Raw genomic sequence first — 22,612 nt, forward strand, 5'->3', positions numbered from 1 at the left:
CTAAAATATTGCCTACTAGTAAGGTCATACTATGATGAAGTGGTAACTAGAACACAGCCATGGGAAGACCACACCTATTGGCCAAGTGTTGCAGAATCATCATTCTAAATCTCAGCAGAGAAGCTATCCTTAATGTTTTCAAATGCTGACTTTTTTCCGTGGACAATCAAGGCATAAAGGTATATGGAAAATATTAAACATAGGATAATGTTTTCTTCACCAATAAAGGTAATGAAGTCTTTCTGTAAAGAACCTTAGAATTAAGGAATATACATCACATGCAACTGAAAAGCAACTTAGCCTATACTAGAGGCCCGCTGCATGATATTCATGCAAGAATAGGCCTTCCTTCCCCTGGCTTCACTCCTGGCTTACCTGGGAACTGGCATGTCTTGGTTCCGGAGCTGGCAAGTCCTTGCTTCTGTCTGGAGCACCACTCCAGTAGTTCCCTCCGCCGCCCCACCTTCCTCTCATAAAGGCTTCACTCTGCTCCACACCTGCATATGCAAATTAACCTCCAGTCTTATTGGGTTAATTTGTATACTTGCTCTGATTGGCTGTGGGTGTAGTGGAGTGATGATTAATTTGCATGTTTTTTTACTGGGTAAGATAATAAAAGGCTAGTATGCAAATTGTCCCCTCAACTGGGAATTCAATCAGTTCAATCAGGAGTTCGAACAGGGGGTGGGGCTGGCCAGCCAACTGCCCTCAGCCCCTCCCCCTGGCCAGCCCCGCCCCCAATTAGCCTCCCCCACCTTGATTGGGGTGGGGCCAACCAGTCAACTGCCCTCAGTCCCTCCCCCTAGCCAGCCTGGCCTGATTGGCCCCAATCAGGGTGTGCCAGGAAGATCCCACCCATGTATAAATTCATGTACTGGGCCTCTAGTTGAGTATAATATAAACTACTCTAAATTCTTAAATGCCAAAGGGACATAAGTTTAAAACCAAATGTGCAGCAACTATTTCACTATTCCTTGGACAAATAGCAAAGGAGAAAAGAATGAACAAAGATCAGTTTGTTTAGACAGGGAAACAAGGACAGACTATAAAATAAAATGCAGATATCCCATTTATTGTCAAAGGAGAGTATTTCCTTTTTGACACCCAAACAAAGATCAGGATGCAATACTTTTATATTCCCATAGGACCTAAATATTCCCAAGACAAAATTTAATGTTTAGGATAAGAAAAATCTGAACATTGTTATGCCCTGGCCTTTGGAGAATCTGCCCTTAAAGAGTTGACAGTTTAACTGGAGAGAAACAATATTCAACAATTATCAACTACTACTTTTTCCCAGTCAGCTTTCTCATTCATTGCTCCAGGAAGTTTGGCAACGTCCCTCAAATTTAGGTTGTGTCCATCTTATGTACCATCTATACTTTGTTTTCAAAGTATTGATCGTACCATATCATAATTAACATATATAAATCCTCTATTAGACCCTAATCTGAAGGCAGAGAACATGACTATTCTACCCACCACATCTAGTGGTTAGGACAGTGTTTGTTGTGACAAAGATGGGGCACACTGTTTATTATTAAGTAAAAAGTGAAATTTCAAAACAACATGAATTATCTTTTTCAGTAAAAAACAAACCAAAAAATTGACAAAGTCTAGACCATTTTCCCTGGACTGTAGAACTGGGAAAATTTTCAGAAATTTTACAGTTTTGTGTTGTCTGAATTTTTCACTGAGAAATATTTTTACCTCATAATTAGAAATAGTAAAGCTTTTTAATTCTGGAGAAAAACAATTAAGACTTCATCTCGTTTTTCTCATCTACTTCCTCCATCCTTCCTTATAATTGCCCTTTTCTCCTAAACCACATCTCCATTCCCTTAGAACTGCTTTACTAAATCTGTTTGTTGCCAGCTAAAATACAATTTAAAGTTAAGAGGAAAAGCAATACTTTAGAAACAAATTAGCATTATTTCTTCTAAGTTAGATTCAGATGAGGAAAAGGAATATTTTAACTCTCAGATGTAAATAATTTCTATTATAAGAAAATCCAGAATTGGAAGTTATTTCAGTTGCCTTATGAAGAGGATAAATTACTTGTTGATTGTATTGTAATATTGAGTTTTCAAAGTTTCTCTATTACTGCACTACAGCACATACGTGCTATTTCCTAAACCTAACGTATTTTTCAATACCATAGACAAAGTATTGTAATTTTAAAAGGTCAATTTTAGTAACTACATGAAACTTTTTTTTGTTTGTTAATCCTCATCCAAGGATCTTTTTTCCATTGACTATTAGAGTGTGGCAAGGAAGGACATGGGGGAGAGAGTGAGAGAGACAAAGATCTATGTGAGACACACAACCATTGGCTGTCTCCCACACACGTCCCAATCAAGGCCAGGGATCTCACCTGCAGCCCAGGTATGTGCCCTTGACCAGAAGTGAACCAGTGACCTTCTGGAGCACAGGCCGATGCTCTAACCACTGAGCATGCCAGCCAGGGCTACAATTTGCAATTAATACACCAGCACTTTGAAGTACAGTATGGACTTTTGAATCCAAAACAGAGTATCTACCTGGAAAGCACCATAAAATACTTCCCACTGCTTTGGCTTAAGAATAAGCTTTCAAATAAACCAACATAATCGTTTCTTACTATAAATATAGATACTAATGGTTAAAAATATACTTTTTTGGTTTAGCTAATAACCTTAAATCTGCTCTAAATTAATTATTCTAATACTATGGTAGCATGTAAGAAAGAAAAATTCACATTTTTACAAAAAAAAATTCTGCATACCTGCCACAGAACCACCATGAGGAGCCTCAAGTCTAAGTCTTGGCTTAAAAAATGGTGATGAGCAAGTTTTTAATAATAAAGTGCAGAAGCTCCTGGGAAATTTCCTGACAGAGACTGCAGCTATTAACGTATGCTGATCTATAACCCAATTCTGTTCCATGTCCTACACCCATGCATGTTTTATTCCAACCAAGCCTATCTTCCTTCCTGTTCTCTGCACGTCTGCTAGTGTTTAATGACATCACTAGTCTCCCAAGTCCTCAAAACTTAAAAACAAAAACAAACCCCTTACCTATTCAGTCCTCTCCCCAAATCTCTTATGCATTTAAAAAAAAAATCACCTGAGGATATGTATTTATTGACTTTATAAAGAAAGGTAGAAGGGAGAAAGGGAGGGAGGGGAGAAGGGAAAGAGAAACACCAATTGGATGCCTCCCATAAACGCCCCAACCAGGCAAAACCACAACCTAGGTATGTGCCTGACCAGGAATTGAACCCACTACCTTGTGGTGTACAGGATGATATTCTCACCAACTGAGCCACACATACGTATTTTCCTGTTTTTTGTTTTTTTTTCTTTTATGGGGTGAATGTGAATGCAGTTCCCCACAACCACAGATTACGTAGTCAAGTTTGCACATTTGGAGAAATCACAGGGGTCAGCAGACCCGGAGTACAATGGGTGAGCCTCACTGAGAAAACCACCTTCGAGATCCTGGAATCTCCCCTGCCAATAAATATCTCCATTATTCCAAACATCCCTACTGCTCCTACTACCTCAGGTTTACCTCAATTTAGACTAGTCCTAGCTCGTTTTGCATTACATCATTTCCCTCTAAATCATGCATAACATTCATGATCGTTTAAATGCCTTCATGAAGTCATTTTTCCCAAACATCCTCTATATGCAGTGTTTGTTGTGACAAAGATGGGGCACACTATTTATTATTAAGTAAAAAGTGAAATTTCAAAACAATATGAATTCTCTTTTTCAGTAAAAAACAAACCAAAAAATAGACAAAGTCTAGGTAAAAGTAATCTCTCCCTTCCCTTAAGTCCTCTTGCCATTGAGACCCCCCTTTAAATAGCTATAGTTATCTTCCCAGGAGAAAACACTAGAAGGAGGCAATCACATCTACTCCCCCCCACCCCCACAACCCTCCACTCCGCAGTGTTTTAACAGGCCCTCACATATTGAGATATTCTCAACTCCAGGCCTATTCTTACCTTGCTCCCTCATTCTGAACCAAGATTTTTCTATCCATTAGCTGCTGTTTAGGTTAATCCATCCTTGAAAATACAACCTAAAAAATACTTCAGTCAAAACGAATCTCATTTCTCCAGGGATACACTAGTAACATATATGTGGGTACCTTTAGTCATATACTGTTTTAAAATACTGTTAATTTTCATGTCCTAACTCCCCAAGACTGTACCATTCTCTAAACCACATGTGTCAAACACAAGGCCAGCGGGCCAAATCCGTCCCACCAGGCCTTGCAATGTGGCCCGCACCGCGCTGTCATCACTGCACTCCACTGCGTTTCCATCACAATGACAATTTATGACTGTTCAGTAAACCATTCGGCCCGCGATTTAGGCTGGATTTTAGATTTTGGCCCCTTCTCTGATTGAGTTCGACACCCCTACGTCCCTCCCAATTCCACTTATTTGTGCTGTTTCTTATCCCACTCTATTTTTGTCAGTCAAAACCCTATTGTCCTCCAAACCGAAATTCAAATAAGATTCTCTTTAATAAGTCCTTCCCTAATGACTCTTATGTTTATTCTACATTCTTATGGAACCTTTAGCAATATTCCATGGTACTTATCACATTTCAACTCAAATTTAGTTGTGTTTGTGTCCACCAGAATTTAAAATTTCAGAGCAGGGCTCCTAATATTAGGTCTAGTAATAATTAATGTCGTTTTCTAATACTTTTTTAAAAATCGAATTTATTTAAACAACAAAATTTAATCAACAATATAGTTGCCGTTGTTTTCTACTACTTGTGCCCAACGCTCAGGAAGCATTTTAATCCCTCTGTTGTAAAATTCTTGTGATTTTGATGCAAAAAATTCGGTCAATGCATTTTTGAGGCATTCTTCATTATTAAATTTTTTTCCAAGAAGAAAGTTTTGCAAAGAACGAAACAAATGGTAATCGGAAGGGGCAATATCAGGAGAATATGCAGGTTGAGGGAGAACTTCCCATTCCAACTGGCGCAGTTTTTCAGCAGTGATTCTTGCAGTACGCGGTCGTGCGTTATCGTGGTGAAGAATTACGCCCTTCCGATTAATCAGCGCGGGTTCTTTTTCTCTTAAAGCTTGGGCTAACCTTTCCAATTGGGCCCTATACACTGCACTTGTAATGGTTTGGTTAGATGGTAAAAGTTCATAATGAAGAATTCCTTTAAAATTCCACCAAACACACATCACTTTTTTCGCATGCAAGTCAGGTTTTGGCGTGAGCTGCGGAGCCTCATTTTTGTCCAACCATTGAGGCCGCCTTTTCAAATTAACATACAACACCCATTGTTCATGTCCGGTAACAATTTGCTCTAAAAACGGCAAACGGTTTTGACGAGAGAGGAGCGAACTGCAAATTGTGACTCTTTGATTACGGTTGTTGTCGGTCAACTCATGAGGAACCCATTTTCCAAACTTTTGGACTTTGCCAAGTGCACACAATTGATTGGAAATTGTTTTCTGTGAACAATTTAAAGTTGCCGCAAGCTCTTGTTGGGTAATTTGAGGATTTTGTACCAAAAGAGCTTGAAGAGCTTCTTGATCAAAATTGGACACACGGCCTCGACCACTCTTGTCATCTAACGAAAAATTTCCCTCGCGAAATTTCTCAAACCAACTCTGGCATTTTCTGGCGCTAACTGCATCTTGACCAAGAGCACTACAGATGTTTTTTGCAGCCTCACTTGCTTTTCTTCCTAATTGGAACTCGTAAAGCATGCAGTGCCGAATATGCTCTTCATCCGCCATCTTCTTAGACCTAGTTTTGCAACAAAAACCAAACCAAACACAAACTTTTTCAAGCAAAACTTGTTAACTGCACTTCACACGTTCTGTAGATACCACGTGTTTGAAGGTTATGTCAATACAAGTCAACGCCAAGCAAGATTTTAAACGAATGTTTAAAAACGACATTAATTATTACTAGACCCGATATTTCATTTCCCTTTTAACAGCAACTCATAGGTATTCAAAACATGATTGCTACCATTTTAATAAACAACACAAAATGGCTTGTAAAACCATTTTCAGAAACTGAAGCATACAAAAAAACACAATCCTGTAATACACAAGTGGGTTAAATTGTGTCCCCCCAAAAGATATGCCCTTTTTTTTTTTTTAATTCTCATTTGAGAATATTTTTCCATTTATTTTTAGAGAGTTGAAGAGGAAAGACTGAAAAACATTAGAGCCTGCAACCAAGTTAAATAATCCCAGGTATGTGCCCTTGACTGGAATCAAACCTGGAACCCTTTGGTCCGCAGGCTGACACTATACTCTGAGCCAACCAGCAAGGGTAGATTGCTTAAGAATGGACCTTATTGGAAATAAGATATTTGTGGATATGATAAAGTTAACGGTCTTGAAGCAAGATCACCTTGGACTTAGGGTAGGCCCTTAATCCAGTGACTGGTATCTATATACTGGTAAAAGGAGAGGGAGATTTAATACAGAGTAAAGATGTGTGAACTGGAGACAGAAAGTGGAGGCATGCTAGCCCTGGCTGGGTAGCTCGGTTGAGTGGAGCATCGTTTTGTAATCAAAAGATTGTGGGTTTGACTCCAGGTCAGGGCACATACCTAGGTTATGGGTTTGATCCCCGTCTGGGCATGTACAGGAAGCAACTGATCCAAGTTTCTCACTCACTCAGATGTTTGTCTTCCCCACCTCTTTCAAAGAGGAGGAAGAGGAGGGGAAGGAGGAGGAGGAAGGGGAGGAAGGAGGAGGGGGGAGAGGAGGGGAGGGAAAGTGGAGGGAGGGGAGGAAGAGGAAGAGGAAGAAAAAAAAAAAGGAATAATGTTAACCTATAGCCAAGGAAAACCAAGGATTGCAGCTGCTACCAGAAGCTATTCTAAAAGAGAGGCATGAATGGATTCTCTAAGAGCCTCCAGAAGCAACCAACCTTGCCATCACCTTGATATCATACTTCTGGCCTCTAAACTAAGAGATGAATTGCTGTTGTTTTATGCCACTAAGTATGTGGTGGCTTTTTATGGTAGCCCTAGGTAACTAATACAAATAGTTAAACAGTATACCTTTGAAAAATTCAGAAAAATAAATTTCTTATCTTCACAAATGAGGTTAATAAATTTGTTTTTTGTACCTAAAACTATATTTTACTTAAACTTATATGAAGTACATTTTTTTATAAGCAAGCAGTGGCTTATGTTAAACTGAATTCAGTGCAACCTCTAAATATAAAGTTTTATTTTCAAAGTATATAGTTTTGAAAGTTGTAAAACCACAATTATACTCATATATACTATATATTTTTTAAAATTATGCTATTTTTAAAGATGAAGTACTACTTTATTAGTATTTCACTACAATATAAATCTTAATGTTATTTTTAATGGAGGTTTGTATTATCAATGTAATCTGATATTAGGTAAGAGTCAATATTTTATTTTCTATAATGTAAATCAGTGTTCCCCTTTAATCCTTATACCATGTGTAAACCTTAGACTATTTTTCTAAGTTATTCAAGTTTTGCTTTTAAAAAAATATATATTTTTATTGATTTCAGAGAGGAAGGGAGAGGGAGAGAGAGTTAGAAACACAATGATGAGAGAGAAATCATTCATCGGCTGCCTCCTGCATACCCCGCACTGGGGGTCAAATTTGCAACCCGGGCATGTGCCCTGACTGGGAATTGAACAGTGACCTCCAGTTTCATAGGTCGATGCTCAATCACTGAGCACAAGTTTTGCTTTTTTAAGTCAGAGTATGCTTAAGGCACACAAATAATTTCAATGAGTGGAAATGAATAATAAATCCCTCTAATTACAAAAATATAAATGATTGTGTATTTTGTTAATTTTGCTTATCTATAACAGTGGTATCTTCAATTAGCAAATAAGATTTGATTGTAATATGGCTGACAACATACATATTTTCTCTAGAAGGGGCCCACCAATAAGTATACATTACATTTTCAAGCACATGAGTCTTTATGTTAAATACTACTTTTTAATAAAAGTACAAATTTAATTTTAAAATACTTTAAAATTTTAAAAAATTATTTAAAGAAATATCAAGAGTTTGACCCTACTGAAACATTTTAAATTATACCTTCCATATATATGCAATAATCAGCACAGGTAACTTAATTTTACACATTTCCCTGAATTATTTAGCTAAGATCAAACATTATTATATAAATTTGGTAAAACTACTAATTTCTTAGAAATTATGATCCTCTGATGCTTGTCATTTTAAATTTAATTGCACTCAACTTCAGTACTTAAAGTACTAAAAATTAAATTATTATTATCAATTCTTATGTTCATTTAATCTATATGGACATGGTAATTAGCACTGAATTATTGCTCTCATTGATTGACAGACACCATTTCCTCTCTTCCTTTTAGGCTATGTTTATGACTATTAAATACATGTAATAAAACCATGTCAATATGCTGTTCTGTAAATAATATTCTTATATAACAAATCCATATTAGATAAAATACTATCTTCTCTTTCCCATAATATACAGATGGCATGAGCAAACTCCTAAGTCTTGGATAAGTCAATGGCTTTTCCTATCAAAACTCTCTCCAATGAGCTTCATTTCCTAAAACTTCCATGTCTCCTCAAGGAAAACTTTAACTTCATGGATATTTCCAAAAGGGACAGAAATTCTCACAAAATCTTATTTTTGTCTCAAATTTTGCATAGGAAAATCGCCTTACATTCCACTAATTCTGTATAGGAAATTCTGTATTAAAGGTAAAATATGTTTGAGGTCAATAGTTAGTTAAAATACCACTAATTATAATCCTTCACTAAGTATATATTATTAATACTGCATATTGCTATTAGCATTTAACTTCAATTTACAACTTAATTTTGAATATATTTTAATGTAATTGACTTACTTATATAAATGGTAATGTATCTAAGATTACATATGAAAATTACCAATTTACATAAAAGCATGTAATTTCAAAAAATCATTCAAAAAATGGCTTTTCTCCAGCAAAAGTAAAACATTTAAAAAACTTAATTTCTTATAAAAAAATTTAAGTGAGCTTAATTTTAACTTCTTAATATGAGAAAAAATGACTTTTTAATTACCTGCTAAACATTCATTCAAATACTGTCAACATTTTTTCTTTTCAGACTTGACATAATCAATGATGGGTTGAATAACCTTGGCTGAACTAAATAACAAAATATAAACTAAGTTTATTCAATTCTCCAAGCCAAGTCACCCACAAAAGTACCAAGGATCAAATATAAACATCTGCAAGGGAGTTCAATGGAAGCCAATAAACATGCACAGGCCACCTGACAATATGACTTCAACACTGAACAAAGTCCTCCAAAACATAGCTATCCATTTGCCAGTTTCATAGCTGATCTTGCACACATTCGTTCTGTATGTATTCATGAGCTCAATGTCAGTGCTGTTCCTATGATACTCAAGAAACTCAATGATACCATCAAACCAATATTATAACAAATGTTAAAGGGACATCTTTAAGGAAAAAAAAAAGGATAAAAATTATGAATAAAAAGGCAATAACTAAATCTTTATCAACATATATTTAAATGTAAATGGTTAAATGCTCTAATTAAAAGACAGGTGAGCTGAATGGATAAGGAGACAAGATCCTTGTCTTATATATGCTGCCTGCTAGAAATTCACTTCAGATCAGAGGATACACAGGCTGAAAGTAAAGAGATGGAAAAAGATAGTTCATGAAAGAAAAAGAAAGAAACAAACAAACAAAAAACCTGGGGTAGCATTACTTATACCAAGCAAAACAGATCTTAAAACAAAGGCTATCATAAGAGACAAAGAAATTCCACTCTTGGTAACTGGTCTGAAGAAAACCAAAACACTAACTAAAAAAAACATGCATGCCGAAACCGGTTTGGCTCAGGGATAGAGCATAGGCCTGCGGACTGAAAGGTCCTGGGTTCGATTCCGGTCAAGGGCATGTACCCAGTAGGGGGTGTGCAAGAGGCAGCTGGTGGATATTTCTCTCTCATCGATGTTTCTAGCTCTCTATCCCTCTCAATTCCTCTCTGTGTAAAATCAATAAAATATATTTTAAACAAACAAACAAACACATATGCATCCACTTGTTCACTGCAGCAAACTTTACCATAGCCGAGATATGAAAGTAACAGATGAATGGATAAAAAAGTGGTATATATATATATATATATATATATATATATATATATATATATAATATATATATATATATATATATACATACATACATACACTTATTATTTTATTATTGGGAAAGCATGTTACAGAATTAAAATAGAAAAAATGGATTGAATACTAAAGGAACAGAAATTAGACTAATGATAATGGCAAAATATATTTGTTTTATCCAATATGTACATTTTAACATTTTTTTGAGGTTTTGTTCATTTGTTTGCTTGCTTGAATCTAATGGAAAATTTTTCCGAATGAGATATCACACTCCTTGAAGATGCTGTAAAAGTGAGGAGTTGTTAACTAAACGTCCAGTTTCAATACTCATCATGTCCACGGGGAGCAAGCAAAGAGGGATTTTGTTGGATAAAAGGGAGGGGAAGGGAGAGAAAAAAAAAGTGAGCCAGTTCATTTGCAGTAATATTCTAATTTCAAATATAAAGTCAGCAAAATACATTCATCTAGTTATTTCTCCAAGACACTTTGATATTAAGATAAATATTGAGCCATCGTTGGTCCTACCTATTGGTTATTCAGAGAGCAAGATTGCTTTCACAACTCCTCACTTTTATAGCATCTTCAAATTGCTATCAGTCAGACATCTGATTTTTTGACTACTAATAATTAGAAAAGAATCCATGATCAGATAAAATTCTCACTTTACATTTTACTGTCAAGTTTTTGTTTTCCTGAGGAAAGGACATGACTGATTAACTGCCACAGAAGAAACAAAGGTAGATTTGGGGGAGTGTGTATTCATAGAGATACTCCAATATCATTAAAAGAGGAAACATCCCCTTAAAAGAAGGCTTCTATTTCCCAAAGTTGCACAGACATCTTCCTTTGCCATCACATCCTCATTCAAACAACTCTAGAACCACATTATGAAACAGTCTGCTGCAACAATGCAAGTGAGATTATGTTCCAATAAAAACTTATTAGTATCTGTCTAGTAGAAACTCAATGAAGTAGCCCAAAAAAAGAATTAGTTATAATCCCCAACACTAATAGAAATCTTCTATACACACAATAGAAACCAAACATGCCTACTTGGACATGCCTTGCAAATGAAAAAAGGTACCCCCATCAACTCATATACCTTGAATATTCACTTCTATTGAACATTTAGTAATAAAATATACCTAGCAAGAACTGATTTCATTACCCTACATTAGAATTTCTAAAATAACTGATTGCTCATGTTCTGATCTTGCTTGATCACCTAAGAGCCTCATGTTCTGATCTTGCTTGATCACCTAAGAACCCATATTTACTATTTATTTCAAGGGTATTTATAAAAATGTATTTGTTTGAAACAGAAGAATTAAATGAGTTTTATATATTATTTGTACATCTTTTCTTTCTGTAGCCTAGGTAGGGAAGAAGCATTTTAGGAAAAAATTAAAAAATCCTTTTATATGTACCCTGACACCTTCTTTGTAAATAAGAAAAAATACATGGTTGAAAGTCTGAATTTTTTTTTTTTTTTTAATTTTGAGGACAGGGGAGAGGTTTATATTCTTCAAGTATAAAGAACACAAGCTGGCCTAACAGGCAAGGTTTTAAGGATCATTTAAGACGAACATGCAATAATTACTATTGTTTTGGGGGGTGGGGGCAAGAGAAAAATGAAAGCAAAGTTTTATAAAGATTGATTCAAGTGAACATATATATTTACAATGGAACAGAAAAATGCTTAGCTCCTTGGGCTAAATAATAGTAGTCATCTATTGCACCAGTGTGTATTTTTAAGCAAATACAGAAGCAAAACTCATTAGCTATTTAAAAAATACACACATTTAATGTTGGTCTGTTTTAATTCTAAGTAAAGCAATTCCAAAAATACAAACTGAACATCAGAGCCATGTGAACCACCATGATAAAATAAAACAGACATTCACAATAATTACGTCTAAAGACAGTTCAGCTTAATAAATCATCTTCCAAGTATGCCAAAGAGTTTCTAAAAATACTGCTGGTGTTCAGTTAGAATTAAAGGACTTTGGGGAAAATGAAATAATATGATACAGGTGGAGTGAGTAAGGTTACCCGGGATTTACATTTTCCATTACCCCTAGATATAAACAAACATTCAAAATCAACACAAATTCTGTGTGTTATTCAAAATATTGCAGTGCAGGAAAGGCAACTTTAAATTAATAGCTAGGGGGAAATCAAGTTTTGGTGGAGGTAAACAGAAGTGACAGTTTTAATTCACACTTTTGTAAAGCTCATTTATACCTGGCCAACCAGGAACCAAATGCAGGACAACAATGTTCTCTGCTTCTTTTGGCTATAGTATGACAAGAAAAGGTCATCTTTTGAAGATGTTTAAAGAAATAAAGCAACTTTCATTATAAACAGTCAAATAATCAATCCATGGAATAAATAAGTACTAACCCACATTTTTACCGCTCTGTAATCACTACACTTTACATATTTTTCATTTTGGCAGCAAATTCCCCAATTTTTAGGCTAAAATCCACCAATCACTTTTAAGAATAAAATGAATAGCCACCAAAACAAAACAAAACAAAACAAAAAGAATATTCTTCTGTTTACTCTTTGGCTAAAAAAGAACAAACAAACAAAACAAAAATAAACAGAAGACAACTCTAACACTGGTGATAAAAGAAATGGTTTCTTTTTACATGTAAAATAAAATTATCAATTTAAATCTTGGTACATTTTATAAAAACAAGAGGTAATGTTGTAAAAAAACAGCACTAGCCGTGGCAGGCAACATACTGTTTGTTAACCCTGTGCAATAAAATACTTTGTTCATTCTACACTTATTCAACATGACTAACAGTTACTACAGACATTTCAGGAATCTTCACAGGACTCCTATAGACTTACTGTTAAAACTGAGAGACATTTACAATCATAATGTGCCGTGAAAACTTGAAAATGTTACTTCTAGTAGGAGATAATGTTCATATTATTAGATTTGTTTTAGGTACTGAACAGCTGAGTTACAAGGACTGAAAGAGAAAAGCATTCTAAAAGCCCATGAACAATGTTGTCTACACCCTTCTTCAGAGCACACTAAACTTGTTTTGACACATTTCTCTTCATACATAGTAAGCAACAGCACCCAATAAAAGCCTGAGAAGAAATGCTGCTGTGTAAATACTGCAACTATTCCTGAAAAAAGAATTATGGGATATATACTCCAAAGCTGCCCGTTCCCATAATTTGTATTGCATAGGTCACATAATCACACACATATACATACACACCTGTGTGTATGTATATGTATGCACATGCAAAGAATATATTAAGACGACAATGAAGTCTAGTCACAGAGCAATTTACAGGCTCAATATATATTTTTACACTTTGCTTGAAAGAAAATTTCAATATTTTACAGTCTTTTAGTAGGCATTATATACACTGCACTTTATGAAATCTAAAAAGATATTGAAATAAATTTTTTCCAACATTTTGGTAACAAAACACAATTTTTTCAAATACTTGTGCTATCTAACTACAGGATCTGTTTGCTCTGATAACCACTCATCACAAAAACTGACTCAATGGAATAATTAGAAAAATTATCTAACACCATGCATGGGTTTGAATCATTTTTAATATCCTATCCTAGAAACATTCTACAAATCTTAAGATTTAAAAAATTAAGTCTCTGTTTGATTTTAAAAGATATCTTTTTATGACAATATCCATAACATTGACAGGTACACATTAAGGCTAGTATCATCTTCTTTTGTGAAATTTTTTGACATTTTTTATTTTTTTAAGAAAGATAGTGAAAGCAGACTCCTTTAGGGGCTTGAGCTGTACCTACAGAAAATGAGTGCAGTGAACATGACGTTCAGTCCTGCAGTCAGGATGCAGTCGCTCCTTCCCATTCCACAAGATACTGCACCTTTCCATCAAGTGTCACCCGACGAGCCAACACGCGATATTTTTCACCACATGCTATTCTACCTGCAGCACCGAAATAACTGGTAATGGAGTTTTTTAGATGAGTGAGTTGTAACTCCTGATCTGCTAAGTTATTCAAAATCTCTGTGTTGAGTTCATCAAATTGGTAATCCTCTTTGCCTTCATCGTCTTTTACAATTTCTGAGTTCTGAGTCTGGAGTGCTCTTCTTGGAAGACGACCCCTTCTCCTCCGTAAATGAGGGATGGCAGCAGGCCAAGATCTTCCTGTACGAGTTCTTTTTCTGGAGTCAGATAAACTATGGAAGAAAAAAAACAACATAATTATCCACCAAGTTTATAAAATATCCTCTGCCCATACTATGTGTTTTCTCTGATTATTTTTTTCCTATCACTTTGTTATAAGTATATAACCTGGTGACAAAATTAGCCAAACCAAAACAATAAATGCTATATAAATGGATTATCACTCGCCTTCATTAGATTCCATCACCTTCTTGGGGCTGACCTTTGAAGAGCTTTTCTTCCTTAACTATGTTCTATTAAGATTAAAAGAATCAAAGGAAATTTTTGGATTATGAGGCCAAGTCAAATTCTTACCAAGAGGACCTATTAGTAAGTTAGGTTTTGTCAACACTCTTATCATTAGCATCCCTCATCCCCCAGAAAGCCAGTTCATTCATTCAATGTAGCAAATATACAATAAGTACCTATTGTGTACAAAACACTGTTCCATGTGCTTAAACAAATGGTAAAACTAGAATAAAGGGTGTCTTATTACCAGTTCTAAGCCTAGTAAAGTAAGGAAATGAACTGAAATAAGCATAAACTAGAAGTCAGGCAATCCTGAGTATAGCTCTTGTGATATTGGACAAATTCAAATCTTTTATATTCTGTGTTCTCTTAAGAGAAAAGATTAAGTGAAGATGTTGAACTAGATCATCTTTGAGGTCCTTTTCTGCTCAGAAATTCAACGACTTTATCAAAGGGAGAACTTATATCAAAGGGAGAACAGAGCACAACTGCTAAATTCAAAGACTTTATAATCACACTACAGTTAACATACCAGCTCTGTTATACTTGCTAAACTTGCTATATTGGACTGTTACTTAAAACCCTCTAAGTTTCAGTTTCCTTACCTGCAAAATGGAAATAACAGGACCTATAACTCAAAAGACTGTTGTAAGAATTAAAGACAATATATATAAAAGACTTATAGCACAATGCTTGATAAGAGGCAAAAAAAATAGGTTATCGTATTGTTCATGATTCATTTTAAAAACATTACATTTTAAGCCTTCAAATACTTAGAATTTTATATAATTTACATGAGTAGTTTTTTAATTGTGAACAAAAATTAAAGAGAAGTATAAAACTTAGTAGCTCGAGGCTGAAACCGGTTTGGCTCAATGGATAGAGCGTCAGCTTGGAGACTGAAGGGTCCTGGGTTCGATTCCGGTCAAGGACATGTACCTTGGTTGCGGGCATATCCCCGGTGGGGGGTGTGCAAGAGGCAGCTGATCGATGACTCTCTCTCATCGATGTTTCTAACTCTCTATCTCTCTCCCTTCCTCTCTGTACAAAATCAATAAAATATATTAAAAAAAAACAAAAACAAAAACTTAGAAGCTCGAAACTCTGACACCAAGTAAACAAAACTTTTCTAACTGATGAGTCACATTTTATGGAAAAGTTTTTCTTCTGAAGAGTTTAGGTTATGTAAAACATTAAAGAAATCTGCTATTCATAAAAATCCTGAGTTTAAAAATCCTTTTACTAACAAAAGAACTTATGTTTCAGGCTTTATCCCCAGTAGGGGGCCTACAAGAGACAGCCAATCAATGCTTCCCTCTCCTTCTCCCTTCCTTTCTCTCTCTCTCTCTCTCAAAAAAAAAAAAAAAAGTCAATAAAAATATATTTAAAAAATATTTTAAAAGAAAAGCATAAAAAGATCTCACAGAAAAGAGCACAGCCTATAAACATTTGTGTGCCTCTTTTCTCAGTGCACACAGCAAATTTTCTAAAAAATTTGAATGTCTGTGCTCTGAAAAGCAAAATTATCCAAATGAATATTAATAACTTAAAGTATTGGACATACTGGTTGCTTTTCAAAAGGCGAAAAACATACTTGTATCACTTTCAATTGGAAAATATGTTGTTAATCATCACTTCACAAAGAAAAGAGACTACAGGAAAATTAACAAAGAATAAGGACATAAAATATCTACCCATAATGCCTGGCAATGCTAGACGAGGTAGTTTCTTTTGCACTGGAAGCACCCGTGAAATCCACATCTGAGGTATTAGATGAATGTGCAGGTCCCTCAGTTCTCCTGAGACAAAAGAATTTAAATGGTAAAACGACTATATTACATAACAATAGAAATACTAATTCCCCCCCACCCCCCAAAAGAAAGTTCATAGGATAGGAGAAAATAACTTTCTATTTACCCTATAGAACAAGGTAAATCCAAGGTAGGATTTTCTGAAATTGATTCCTTATCCTGGAAAATAAAATAAAAAAAAAATTAAAAAAAAAAAAAATATATATATATATACTTTAAAAGCATGGTTCTAAAGTAAGCTGAAAAAATACTAGTTTCTTGAGTCATTTCAAGCATCTTTCCTCTCTAAGAACATATACAAATATATTATTCCTCTTACCAAAGATGGCTCAGCAGTTTTCTGAATCATTTTTCTTGTATATGGACCAGGTGGACGACCTACAGATTTTTTCTTTCCTTTTTTTTCTATGCCATTGCTTACTTCCCTGAAAAATAAAATCACTATGTATTTAATCTCTGCATAAAGAGAATAACAATAACAACAAAAACAATGGACAATATACAGTCATATCTCTATGTAATAATTAGGTTATGCTTATTTTTATATTAATAATAATATAAAAACAAAATTAAATAGAAGTAGAATCTATAAGTTTGGTCAAGTGCATTAATAGAACATTTTAATTTTAAAAAGTATTTATTGACTTGTGAGATAATTCACACATGAAAGGTTTAAGAAAGTTCTCTTTAATACACTTGTGAAAAATATATACCACCTAAAAAATTTTTTTTCAAAAAAAAGAAACAGACAGCTATTTCAAATGGCAAAGTTTAAAACTCCTGAAAGTTTCATTACATAGGCTAGGTTGTTACTAGGTGGGTACTTGGGGGATATTTGAAGGCTTTACTACTAAAAGTAATTAGGAATTCAGTAGTTAACTTCACAGAGTCAGGAAATAACTATGTTAAAATATACTAACTATATATAAATAGAGGTTACCTTTAGATGTATATACCTAAATTTTATATATAAATGATGATGATCAGAAAGAGAATGAAGCTCATGGTGGGAGAGGGTAGAGTGAGTGAGTGAATCATTCAAAGGGCAAAATTAAAAAGATCTAGAAAACCATTTTTGAGACATAAAGGCAAATATCAAGTAATAGTAAGGAAAAAAGCAATAGTTAAGGACACCTCTAATTAATTATAGGGGAAGAAGAAAAGAGCAGCTATCAATATGCAAAATATCTATTTCATTTATTCAACATTATCTACCATATAAAGGGGATATTAGATAAAAGGAATACCAAGATATTCCCTGTGCTAATGGGTTAACAATATAGTTAGAAAGTGACAAATGTACATATAAGCAAGCTAATTAAGTGGGTTAAGTGCTATAAGAAAGTTATCCAGGAAAATTAAATTAAAAGCAACAACAAAAAATAAACAAGACTATAGAGATGGAAAGAGATGAATGAAGAAAAGTAGGAAAGACTACCTCTCCAGATGCCAAATTAAGATTGGAGAATAAAGGTGGAAGTACAAGTAAGGAAGCTAGAGGAACAAACCATAACTGCAATAAAAAGTCTCAAGGCTAAGATGGATAGGGCATACACTTTCTTTTTTGAAGATGGTCAACATAACATTTCTCAAGGACCGATTCCTGACTAAGGAAAGTACTCTCACATTAAAAGGATACTTAGGGCCCAGAAGTAACTGAAAATGCCTTTTAAAGCACGTTGAACCATTCATTATCCAGTAGCATCAAATGAAAACCTTATAGCTACCACAGATGGAGTGTCCTATCAAAATCATGATAGGAATGAGAAAGTTTGTGCAAACCTTTTTCAATATTCATCACGTGGACAATTGCTAGCAAAGGATTAATAAAATTTGTAAGTGATAGTATTCTTTCCTTAAAAAAACAAACAAAAAACACAACTTTGAAGTAGCATCTACTTTATGACCAACTCAAATGGATAGGAAGCACTGCCAACCTTCTGAAATTACATTTTCTTATTCTCCAAAATCACTACCTCATACTTTTATTTACTCCTTAAATTTTTCTCTCAGCTATCTTTGCCTCATTACTTCAGAGAAAATATAAGCTATTCAGCAATAACTTCAGTCATCTTCCAAATGGCAAATCTACAATAAAACCGGCATCTGAACCTCTCTTCTCTTTTGTCACTCCATTTCAACAGAAAGATGTACAGTAAGTTCTGCTTCTAAAGGCTACTCCCACATTTGGGCTCTAAAATCCCTTTCCTTTTGGCTTCTCAAAGACTTTACAATATCTTTAATTACTTTTAATTACCTCCCGTATCTCCTATACAAATCCCTGTTCCAATGGATCATTCCTACTAGCACACAGAAACAGGTTCCAATTATCTTCTATCTATTAAAAAAAATCACTTGATTACTCTTCAGCTTCCATTCCATTATCTATTTCTCTCCACAGTAAAACTACTAAGAGTTGAGGACACATACCCTTTCCACTTTCTCCCTTTTCATTCAGAATCCTTAATGGTTATTTCCTTTGTTGTTATTATCATCATTATTTTGAATCTCCCTATGTTCCTTTTATTTGCAGAAAAAACAAAAAACAGTTGTGACATGTCAATTGGACAGTGCCAGATTAAATCACATTTTAACATATTTCAATCTGGTTTCTATCTTTACCTTTCAAAAAAATTGTTTTTGTCAAGGTCACTAATAAAAGAATGCTATCTTATCCAATAAAAATTTTCTCTAATCTTAACCCAGTTCTTAAAAACATTTAATACATTAATCTTTCTTGAAACAGTACCCTTTTTTGGTTTTTGTGACACTAAACTTTTCTGATTTCCTATTTCACTGATCATCCCTTTTTGTCTTCTTCATTTATTTCACCTCTTCCCATATCTCGAAATGGTATCAAAGCGTTGTTCTGGGCCACATTCTCTTCTTTTCTCTTGCTCCCTAGGTAATTTCACTCATTCTCATGGTTTCCAAATTTATATCATGTGCCCTCTCCCGAGCACTCAATTGCCTATATCTAACATCATCACCATCACTTAGATATCCCTGGTAAGAATCTTAGAATCAATGAGTATGAAACAGAAGAATGCTTCATTCACCTTGCCAAATTCTGTTCTTTCAGATCTTGGAAACAGGTAATACCACTCACCAGTTGCTCAAGCCAGAAATCTGGGCATTTGTTAACTTCATTCCTCCCTTTTTTTCATAAATTTAATTCATTCACATAGCCAATAAATTCTTCTAATAGTTCTCCTGAATCTATTTTCACTCTCCATTAGACTGTTACCACCTACCACTATATAAGCAGGCATCATCTATCTCTTACCTAGACAACTTCAAGAGTCTTAATTTCATTTTCTCTTGTTTCTATTCTTACTTCTATACCTGTCCATTCTCCAAATATTAATAGCATCCAAAGGGTACATTCAAAGGGTAGTCCAGTATGCTTGCATCTTTAAATAGTTTCCCATTATTCATAGAAAACAACCCAAAGTCCTCATGAAATCTACAGGATTCTATAGGATCATGCCCTACTTAACTTTCCCAACACTTTGAGGCTACTCTCTACCCCTCATTCTTACCCCAAAATTCTTCTGGAGAGTTCCTATAACATAACTCACAGTTTTCACACTCGTTATTTCTCCTACCTGGAGTATTCATCCCTTTGTTCTTCAAATTATTAGGTCATTTTTATTCTTTAAGTTTCAACTAAAATAGGCCTTCCTTAAGCCTCCTTCTTAAGTAGACCCAACCCATCCCAGTACAGTCTAAATCTGTGTGTTATATCCTAAATGGCATTAGCATGTTCTGTAATTATTTTACTTTTATCACCTTTCTTCCTCAATATAATGTAAACCTCATCAGGGCAGAAAGGAAGTCTGTCCTGTTTGTTATTATATCCCTGCACTTAATAAGATGCTTGCTAAGTGGAATTAATGAGTAAAAGAAAAATAAACAAATAAATAAATAGGCCAGCACTTAAATTGTTTGCTAACCTAATCAATAGTGCTTATTCCTTAAAAGCCTAAGATATGAAATAAATGAATAAACATCTAGTATTAACTCTTTGTACCTTGTCTAAGCAAAAAAATTATACACAGTAAAACAAATCAGGGTAACTACCACTTATATTTGAAAATATACTAATGAGACTAAACAATACACATTTTTAGTTACAAATAAGCTAAAAAGAAAAAAACTAAGCCACAGATCAACTTTTACCTTGAATCAGACATAGGTTTTGATGCCTTTCTGCCTTTAATTTTAAATTCATGGGATGTTCCTTCAGGTTCTTTCTCTGCTTTGAATGCCACGTTTGGTGGCACAGGAGGAACACGAATTCGCAACCCAAACAAATGCTTCTTCTTCTTTATTTCTTTCCCAGACATAAACCTAAATTTTTAAAAAAGTTAACTAAAGATTTAAAAACTGAACACATATACATGGCAGACCCTAACTCAACTTTCAGATATTAAGTCTTCATACATGAAAGTCCACCCCATACTACAAAAACTACCTTTTCCCTTGCTTTCTTATTTGCCCCTGAGCCAGTCCACAGTAGGATATGATGGAAGAATAGGGAGGGAGGATAGCATCAGAAGGATGAGAGATGTGCACATGTCTACCTTTCTTTTTGAAACATGGCATCTAACTTTTTAGAGTAGGGGTGTCGAACTCAATCAGAGAAGGGGACAAAATCTAAAATCCAGTCTAAATCGCGGGCCGAATGGTTTATTGAACAGTCATAAACTGTCATTGTGATGGAAACGCAGCGGAGTGCAGTGATGACAGCGCGGTGCGGGCCACATTGCAAGGCCTGGCGGGACGGATTTGGCCCGCGGGCCTTGTGTTTGACACATGTGTTTTAGAGGAAAGAAGAGTATAGAGTTGTCTTCTTAGTCTAGTATGTTTTTCCATATTTTAATGTCATCTGTTCAAAAATATCTCCAAAAAAAAGGTGTAGGACAAGAAGAATTTCATTTGAGAGTATATTTGTGAGAAACTCTGGTCAGAAAATAATAAGCAATAGCACTGTTAAAGAGAGTGTAGGAGACCAATCCCAGAAGCCCAGAAAATACAAAGAATATCTAGTCTGTCATCTGAAATTAGAAATAACCTGGAGCAGAGATATGTTATTTCAGTGTGGGCTTGGGTCTCTGAATAATATGCTCTGAAAAATAAGAGCCTTGCCCTAACAGGTTTGGTTCAGTGGATAGAGTGTCATCCTGCGGACTGAAAGGTCCCAGGTTCTATTCTGGTCCAGGGAACATCTCCAGTGGGAGTGTGTAGAAAGCAGCTGATCGATGTTTCTCTCTCATTGATGTTTCTAACTCTCTATCCCTCTTTCTTCCTCTCTGTAAAAAAATCAGTAAAAAATATATATTTTTTTTAAAGAAAAAGAAAAATAAGAGCCTTTAGATTTCTTATTCCAAAACATCCCAACCTATCTTTGTTCAGCTTGCCTAGCAACAAGAACCACTATCAAATGCTTAGACTGTTCTTCCACTGTTATGTAGGATTGAAAAAGAGCAGCTCTCATTTCTACTATAATAGAAACAGATGTATTTCTGGTATCCTAAACTGGATTACAGAATTCCCTGTCCCATAAAGTATTTCTACCAACACAGTAACTGCTCATGTACTTTATGACTTTTTGAGCTGGCCTAAATATCTAGCTACTAGTAATTATAACTTTTTTTTTAAAATGAGGAAATGCTATCAAGTGCAAAAACAGCAAGCTTGTTATAAAAATTGTATAATGTAATTCAATAGTTGAAACCAGCATATACATTTTAAAAAACATTTCTATATATTTTGAAAATATTTTAAAGAAATATAGATAAGCTAGATTTTTAAAAAAGGAAAGATTAGGTTAAAAATATAAAATAATATCACTTAATTATAAAAAACTTAGACCAATGCCCGACCAGCATGGCTCAGTGGTTGAGCATTGATTGACTATGAACCAGGAGGTCATGGTTTGATTCCCGGTCAGGGCATATGCTCAGGTTGTGGCTCAATCCCCAGTATGGGGCATATAGGAGGCAGCCAATCAATAATTCTCTCTCATTATTAATGCTTCTCCCTCTCCCTGTCCCTCTTCCTCTCTCTCTCCCCGCCCTCCCTCTCTCCCTTCATCTCTGAAATCAATTAGACCACTGATACTACTTTTCTATAACTGAAGCAGTAACTAATCTTATTACCATCAAAG

At 34.8% G+C, this 22,612-nt stretch overlaps 1 protein-coding gene, 1 long non-coding RNA gene and 1 other non-coding gene across 10 annotated transcripts in view; 1 reads left to right on the top strand and 2 right to left on the bottom strand.

Moving 5' to 3' along the window:
- Positions 1 to 3,345: 3,345 nt before the first annotated feature.
- Positions 3,346 to 3,505, bottom strand: LOC118725211. The gene has a single exon (XR_004989935.1). It is a non-coding gene; the product is annotated as a U1 spliceosomal RNA (small nuclear RNA).
- Positions 3,506 to 11,801: 8,296 nt separating this feature from the next.
- MTF2 (metal response element binding transcription factor 2) overlaps positions 11,802 to 22,612 on the bottom strand; it is a 50,788-nt gene continuing 39,977 nt past the window's right edge. For 6 of the 8 annotated variants that reach the window (XM_036448027.2, XM_036448029.2, XM_036448028.2 and 3 more), the window contains 5 exons: positions 20,623 to 20,793; positions 16,760 to 16,865; positions 16,547 to 16,599; positions 16,324 to 16,428; positions 11,802 to 14,394 (listed from right to left, as the gene is read on the bottom strand). In XM_036448027.2, coding sequence (XP_036303920.1) covers positions 14,037 to 14,394; positions 16,324 to 16,428; positions 16,547 to 16,599; positions 16,760 to 16,865; positions 20,623 to 20,793 — 793 coding nt within the window. In that variant the 3' untranslated portion in view covers positions 11,802 to 14,036. Of the gene's footprint in view, positions 14,395 to 14,569; positions 14,643 to 16,323; positions 16,429 to 16,546; positions 16,600 to 16,759; positions 16,866 to 20,622; positions 20,794 to 22,612 lie in introns of all 8 variants that reach the window. The other 2 variants (XR_004989642.2, XM_036448030.2) reach the window with 2 other exon arrangements.
- Positions 20,793 to 21,348, top strand: LOC123652693. The gene is made up of 2 exons (XR_006742157.1): positions 20,793 to 21,061; positions 21,270 to 21,348. It is a non-coding gene; the product is annotated as an uncharacterized LOC123652693 (long non-coding RNA).

Source organism: Pipistrellus kuhlii, unplaced genomic scaffold (assembly GCF_014108245.1).
Source record: "Pipistrellus kuhlii isolate mPipKuh1 unplaced genomic scaffold, mPipKuh1.p scaffold_m20_p_2, whole genome shotgun sequence".
NCBI lineage: Eukaryota > Metazoa > Chordata > Mammalia > Chiroptera > Vespertilionidae > Pipistrellus > Pipistrellus kuhlii.